This window comes from Monodon monoceros, unplaced genomic scaffold (assembly GCF_005190385.1).
Source record: "Monodon monoceros isolate NGI ecotype Baffin Bay Population unplaced genomic scaffold, NGI_Narwhal_1 Super_Scaffold_16, whole genome shotgun sequence".
In the NCBI taxonomy this organism is placed as follows: domain Eukaryota; kingdom Metazoa; phylum Chordata; class Mammalia; order Artiodactyla; family Monodontidae; genus Monodon; species Monodon monoceros.
In genome coordinates, this window is record NW_021703772.1 from 19,527,565 (window position 1) to 19,535,419 (window position 7,855).

The 7,855-nt window shown below is 48.9% G+C and overlaps 1 protein-coding gene across 1 annotated transcript; it reads left to right on the forward strand.

Moving 5' to 3' along the window:
• The first annotated feature begins 3,707 nt into the window (after positions 1–3,707).
• Positions 3,708–7,182, forward strand: CXCR1 (C-X-C motif chemokine receptor 1). Its single transcript, XM_029225663.1, has 2 exons — positions 3,708–3,723; positions 5,686–7,182. The coding sequence occupies exons 1-2, from the start codon at positions 3,708–3,710 to the stop codon at positions 6,774–6,776; spliced, it is 1,107 nt and encodes a 368-aa protein (XP_029081496.1). The 3' UTR covers positions 6,777–7,182.
• The last annotated feature ends 673 nt before the right edge of the window (positions 7,183–7,855 follow it).

Below are 7,855 nucleotides of genomic sequence, written 5' to 3' on the forward strand. Positions count from 1 at the left end.
CCGAGGTGATTTGATTCTAGAGCCTGTGATCTTACCCCATTTCATCATCACACAGCTCCATGAGGCAAGTATCCCCATTAAAAAAAAGAATTTATTTATCTGGTTGGTTGCACTGGGTCTTAGTTGCGGCAGGGGGGCTCCCTACTTGTGGCATGCGAACTCTTAGTTGTGGCATTTGGGATCTAGTTTCCTGACCAGGGATCAAACTCGGGCCCCCTCCATTGGGAGCACGGAGTCTTATTCACTGTGCCACCAGGGAAGTCCCAAGTATCCCCATTTTTATGGATAAGGATTTTTTTTTTTTTTTTTTTTTTGCGGTACGCGGGCCTCTCACTGCTGTGGCCTCTCCCGTTGTGGAGCACAGGCTCCGGACGCGCTGGCTCAGCGGCCATGGCTCATGGGCCCAGCCGCTCCGCGGCATGTGGGATCTTCCCGGACCGGGGCACGAACCCGTGTCCCCTGCATTGGCAGGCGGACTCTCAACCACTGCGCCACCAGGGAAGCCCAGATAAGGATATTTTGATACATGCTAAGAAACGTGTCCAAGGTCAAAAACTGTTAAAGGAAAGCCGACGTTTGAATCGTGGTCTGTCTTCCTCCAAAGCAGGGGTTTCTTGGTCCCTCGTGAGGATTTCTGAGTTCATTCAGGAGAGTGTCCTCAGCTGGGGTCTCACCTGCTCACTCTCCAAGGTTCCTCTCTGGCTTCCACCAGAGGCTGGCAACCAGGGCTGGGAGGTCTGCACCCCCAGGACACACCCCTGTCAAGTCCTGCCGTTACCTGACTGTCTGCCTGGACCCAGTGTCACACTGACATTCCTTCCCCTCTCCTCTCATCCTAGATCACTGTCGGGTTCCAGAACTCTCTCAACTGGTCACAGTTTTGGTTGCGTGTACCAGACAACTCCATTTGAACTGGGCTTAACAACAAAGACAATTTATTGGTTTATGTAACTGAAAAGTACACAGAGAAGAAGACCTCTGGGCACGGTATGTTCAGGGCCCTGGCTCTGTTTTTCTGTGATTGTCTCTGTTCTGTCCTCCTCCAAGTGTTAGTTTTTGTCTCTGGATTGGTTTGCCATTTATGGTAGCAAAATGATTTGTGGCAGCAACAAGACTACATACTTGCTTTTCCACAGTCATTAAACAACCATCCTGAACTTGGCTCTGAGTGGGATCATCTTAGGTCACATACTTGCCCTTGAACCTGTCACTATGGCAACGGGGACCATCACCGGGGAGAGGGGGTGAACCTACTCCTCCACCTCCCTTGCCTCTACTTTGGTCCCCAGGTCCAAGTGGATTCTTCTGCAGGGATGAGAAGAGATACTGATGCTGGCATCCAAGCTGACAAAGGGACGAAATAGATATCCTTACAGCTATATTGTGCTGTTCACATGGTCTTGCATAGAAGCTGCCATTTCTAAAAGAGAACGGCAAGAACAGGCCTCTGCATTTTGCCAGAGGACTGGCATTTGGGCTGCACATGCCACAACAATCTTTGTGGCACTGGATGTTCTGCACAGAATGGAAAAATGCTCTCCCATTAGGAACATTATAGATCCATTTAAGAGGGAGCCGTTATAAGTGGAAAGTGACGTACGGAAGATATGTTGGGTGGGCAAACTTGCTGGAACATTTTCAAGTGGGTAAAATTTTATTCCAGGCACATCTGTATGTGCCTTTCCCCCTCCTTCAGTGAAATGCTCTTTCCCACCATGAAGGGAAAGATTCTTTTCAACTCTTGTCCTCCAGATCGTCTTCCCACTGGAGACCTAAATTACCACTATTGCCACCCCCATGCTCATCCAGAGGGGTTGCTTCCCTTTTACTCCTCGGGTTTGAGGGAGTACCAGACCCTTCCCTAGGACGCCAGTGATTAATTGAAATAGACTCGAACGCTGAACCAACTTGACTGAGGGCCTGGGAAAGCAGAAGGGAATTATACATGAAGAGGAGCTTAAAACCAGGTATTAGATCAGGCTGCTCTCTCCCTGGTCTTTCTCAATGGGTCTCTTCCTTGCAAAGACTTCCCTGTCCAGTGACTGCTGCCCCCTCGTGGCAAATACTCTCTCAGCTTGCATTGAGTGTGTATAGGCTTTTGCAGTACACAACTTGGGCAGTCTGTTTTCTCTTGTGTTTCCTAACTTCTGCTCCAGGAGCTACCTTTTCCCTAGATGATTAATAGGAGTAATGTCTGCTCCCTCAAGAGACTACCCCATCTTCAAGTTCTTTCTAGTCTAGGCATCAGATCACAATTGGTCAACACTTGTAAAAGCAAAGTGTGGGTAACCCCAGGGCAATTGTCTCCTTACACTTCCTGCTATTACTTATAAAGGACAAGAGAACCCGGGAGGAGAGCATGACTTAGTTTAAGAAATATGCTTGCCCGTGGCAGAATTGTAGGTACCAGTGTCATGATAAATTCAGCACTTAGGGTAGGGGCAGGATTTACGCTTGCATAGGTTAGCACCAACTCTAAAGAGTAGAGGATGGTTTGGAAAGGACAGGCGGACCAGCTCGGCTGTATGGAAGCACAGTTTTCAGGCACACCTTATGTAGACTGTGTGGCTTCAAGTGATAGACACCCTGAATCATGGTGGGGATCCACGATGCATGAATCAAAGGAGATATGACTGACGTCATTTATTCTAAAACCACTGAGTGAGCACTTACTGTCTCCTGGCAGAAAATTGGAGAGGGTCTCTGGCAGCCCACGGTCTAGTGGGACAGGCTGACTTGTAAACACATCATTACAGAATGATAGGCTTCATGTTATAATGGAGAAGTGACTAAAGTACCAGAGGTAAAGCTAAGGGACAGACATTAGCTGCTGTGAGCAGCTGAGGCAGGTTCCCAGAGATGCCATCCATCATTACTGAGACTGGGGAGAATGACGTGACCCCCACTCCTCCATTCACCGACTGCCTCAGCTCCGATGGTCTCCCTGGGGTCCAGCCAGATTTCCAGGAGTGGCCCCCAGCCTCAGGGCCATTCTAATCAATGATCGTGAGCTGGCAGTGGTTGTACCACGGAGCGACTGACGGTGGAGGGGGTTTAGTTCTCCCTCCAAAGCTCCACCGACAAAGATTTTGCTTCAGCAAATGTTTCACAATTTTAAAAGATATTTGAAAACTGGTTAGGGCGTGATTTCATGGACCAACAAGCTTTCTCCACCAAAGCTTGCCAAAGAAGTCTAGAGTTTAAGTAATTATTGTGTGCTTGCTGTCCAAACACAGGTCAAGTGCAATCTTCTACATCCTTCCCACTGGGTTGCCCCCGAGTCCTAGTGGAGGACTCCTACAAGGCCCTCCTACTTTGAATTCATTCTGAAGTCTCTACCATGCAAAGTCAAGTCTTTTGCCCTTTATTCATGTCAGGCCAGGTGGAAGCTTGCCTGGAAATAAGTGGAAGTAAATGCAAGAAAAGGAAGACAGTAAAAGTAGTCATCCACAGAGTGGAGAATTCAGATAATGGACCCTGAACTCCATCTTCATGCCTGGTTCCCCTGCTTGGACGTGTGGACGCTGGGAGTCTCTGATGCCCTGTGATCACTTGACTTAACCTGTTCTCCAAATGTAGACATGGGCAGGGCTCAGGGAGGAGCTGGGCTGTGACGTGCCTTCCCTATTTCATTTTATTAATCAAGTTCTCTCTCAGTGTTAAGTCACTCTGGTCTCTGAATTCCAGGCTCTTACAGTTGGACACACATGGCCAGTGACTCAGGTAGGAAGCCACCTCTGTTTGCCAGGACTTTCTTTGGGGCAGGGTGACTTGGTTTGACTGTATTTTAGAAAATGCATCCATTTGTCTGGGAACTGTGACTTCTGCTCAGTTGACTCCCTGCCTCCTCCCTTGCGACTGTGTATTCAACCCTGTCCTCATACATGGTGACAAGGGGGCCGCAGCCGTCTCATCTCCTCCTTTCATACCTCTCCTTTTTACAGGGAAGAGGATGACTTTCCCCAATCTGATGTTTATTGCTTTGCCCTAAGACTTTGTCTTCTATGAAAATGCAGTCCTGGCAGGGATATTAAAATGTGTGAATCGAAATGAACTCATACAACCTCAGGCTTGGAAGCATCTCAGGGATTATTTACTCTGCCTCCCTAAATTTGGATGAGAAAATGGAAATCTGTAGAGGTAAAAGGACCCATTCAAGGTCATGTAACTTATTAATGACAGAATCAGGATAGAGTGAGGACTGGATACCAGATATCCTTATTTCCAGTCTTGGTAACTTTTTATAGGTTTTCAGATTGTTCTCGGAAGAGCCCTGGGGGTTTTGTGGGAACCTCCATAGTGGCTGTCTGGTTGGAGAGAGCGGCACAACCTCCCTCCCCAGTAGATGAGCTTGTATCTGTTTTACATATTGGGCTTCTGGTAAGATTTTGCTTCAGTAAATGTTTCACAATTTTAAAAGATATTTGAAAACTGTTGAACGATTCTGTGGCTGTTTAGGGGGTGATTTCATGGACCAAGATGGGGGCTTCTTTTAAATGCTTACACTTCCTTTAGACAGAGGACCCAAACATTTATTGCTCCCTTAGAGAAAAGGCTTAAAATACCCCCTTTTTTTTTTTGGCTGCGCCGCATGGCATGTGGGATCTTAGTTCCTCAGCCAGGGATTGAAGCATGGAGTCTTAACCACTGGACCGCCAGGAAAGTCCTTTAAAATACACTTTAATGCAATCCATTGCTATCATTTTCTTCCCTCAGTAGATTTTAAGAAGGTTAAACAAGAATCAGGAAGGGAATTCCCTGGCAGTCCTGTGGTTAGGACTCAGCGCTTTCACTATTGGGGCCTGGGTTTGATCCCTGGTCAGGGAACTGGGATCTCACAGGCTGCACGGCACGTAGGGGAAATAACATAGAAAGGGACATCTGAACAGCTGAAGACATCTGAGGAAGGTTTGCCTCCTTCCATTTTGCCTGATTCTGGCCCTCCCATGAATGTATAGGACCAAGCTGGTCCTCCCATCTGAATGCACAGACATGGCTGAGGATGGAGAAAGCCAAAGAGAGCACAGAGGCAGTATTATAGGTAGAGTCGATGCTGTTGTAGGGCCGACCAACAGCAGAGGTTTTTCCCTGTAGTCCATCTTATCCCACATTCAAGCCTCGGAGTTATGGAAAGCTGACAACACGGTGAAGCTGATCTCTAAAGCAGACAGAGATAGAGATGAAAGAAGGGATCTCCGGCTACCAAACTAGCAGAAAAGCAGAAGATATCCCAGTAACCACTCTCACGTCCTTTTAAATTACTTACTTACATACTTACTTAATTTATTGGCTGCATTGGGTCTTCATTGCTGCACGGGCTTTCTCTAGTTGTGGTTAGCAGGGGTTACTCTTCGTTGTGGTGTGCAAGCTTCTCATTGCAGTGGCTTCTCTTCTTGAAGAGCTCAGGCTCTAGGTGTGTGGGCTTCAGTAGTTGTGGCACGTGGGATCAGTAGTTGTGGCATATGGGCTCTAGAGCTCAGGCTCAGTAGTTGTGGTGCGCGGGCTTAGTTGCTCTGCATCATGTGGGATCTACCTGGACCAGGGCTCGAGCCCGTGTCCCCTGCATTGGCTGGCATATTCTTATCCACTGCACCACCAGGGAAGTCCTGTTATCACATCCTTGATGAGAGTGACTTGAATCTGAGTTACTAAATCACCTTTCCTTCCTTCTAATCTTTCAACCAGATCAAACCATGACTTTCATCCTGAATGATTTATTTAATTACACTGATTTGTGGGAGTTGTTTGAGGATGAGTTTGCAAATTTCACTGGCACGCCACCCACAGAAGGACATCATTATAGTCCCTGTAAGATGGACACTGAGACGCTCAACAAGTATGCCGTGGTCGTCATCTATGCCCTGGTCTTCCTGCTGAGCCTCCTGGGAAACTCCCTGGTGATGCTGGTCATCTTATACAGCCGGGTGGGCCGCTCCGTCACCGATGTCTACCTGCTGAACCTGGCCATGGCTGACCTGCTCTTCGCCCTGACCTTACCTGTCTGGGCCACCTCCAAGGCAAAGGGCTGGATCTTTGGCACAGCCCTGTGCAAGGTGGTCTCACTCCTGAAGGAAGTCAACTTCTACAGTGGTATTCTACTGCTGGCCTGCATCAGCGTGGACCGCTACCTGGCCATTGTCCATGCCACACGCACGCTGACCCAGAAGCGGCACTGGGTCAGGTTCATATGTTTAGGCATCTGGGCCCTGTCCTTGATCCTGGCCCTGCCCATCATCGTCTTCCGTGAGGCTTATCAACCACCCTATGCCAGCGCAGTCTGCTACGAGGACATGGGTGCCAATACAACGAAGTGGCGCATGGTGCTGCGGGTCCTGCCCCAGACCTTTGGCTTCCTCCTGCCCCTGCTGGTCATGCTCATCTGCTATGGACTCACCCTGCGCACGCTCTTTGCGGCCCACATGGGGCAGAAGCACCGTGCCATGCGGGTCATCTTTGCTGTCGTGCTCGTCTTCCTGCTCTGCTGGTTGCCCTACAACCTGGTCCTGGTTGCAGACACTCTCATGAGGGTCCGGGTGATCGCGGAGACCTGTGAGCGCCGCAATGACATCGGCCGGGCCCTGGATGCCACCGAGATCCTGGGCTTCCTCCACAGCTGCCTCAATCCTCTCATCTATGTCTTCATTGGCCAGAAGTTTCGCCACGGACTCCTCAGGATCATGGCCATCCATGGCCTGGTCAGCAAGGAGTTCTTGGTCAAGGACGGCAGGCCTTCCTTCGTTGGCTCTTCTTCAGGGAACACGTCTACTACCCTCTGAGACCGCACGCAGGGCTCCTCCCTTCCCTTCAGCATCCGCCCCAAGCCGCATGTCCTCTGGCGGCTCACAGCCCTGTGTCCAGGCAGCCCCCCATTGTGGTTACAGGAAGTTGCTGAGGCCACATCCTTACTAGGCCCCCAGCTATGGATTCGAAAGCCCTGGCCCCCACCTCTTATCGTAATTACCATGTCAACTGCTAGAGCTCAGTCCATCCTACCACCGAGACCACAGCACTCTGTCTTCTGGCAGACGTTCTTTGAAGATATTCTTTTAAGTGATTACAAAAAGTTCCCACCATTGGGAGGCATTAGTGTCAAACACCATTGGTTGCTTCCCCAAGTCTCCCTTTCCTTGCCGGCTAACAAAGTCCACCTCCCTTGAGAGAGGCTGAAAATGACAGATACTCACTTTCTAAGACTCCCTTAAACTAGGAGTGACCATATCATTTGGTTCTGATTAATAAGACTCAAAGGCAATAGTGTGCTGGTAAACCACTTTCCTGGGAGAAAGTCTTAATGTTCTGTGGTGGAACTAAATGCTCTTACCATGGCCGATTTCAGGGGTGGTGGTGTTTAGCAACAAGCTCACAAAATCTAGATAGTGTAATAATATGCTTCCACAAACTGGCTTCAGTGCACTCTTGCTTAAGAGGAAGTCTACTGGGACCAGGGGACTCCTGGGATATATTCCTGATTTAAAAGACACACACACACATACATATCCTTGATTCTTGCCTGTGAATACGGTTATAGGATATGATGTGTAGAGATGAGCCAGTCATTTTGTGACAATGAGGCAAAAAGTGTGCCCAACACACTTAGGCTGGTGGAGCCAAAGGATAAAAAGGACCTGAGAATAAAGAGCCCAGAATAAACCATAAATGGTCAAATGACTTTATTTATTTATTTAAAAATGTGTTTGGCTGCGTTTGGTCTTCGTTGCTGCGCGTGGGCTTTTCTCTAGTTGCGGTGAGTGGGGGCTACTCTTCATTGTGGTGCGCGGGCTTCTCACTACAGTGGCTTCACTCGTTGTGGAGCATGGGCTCTAGGCACTCGGGCTTCAGTAGTTGTGGCACATGG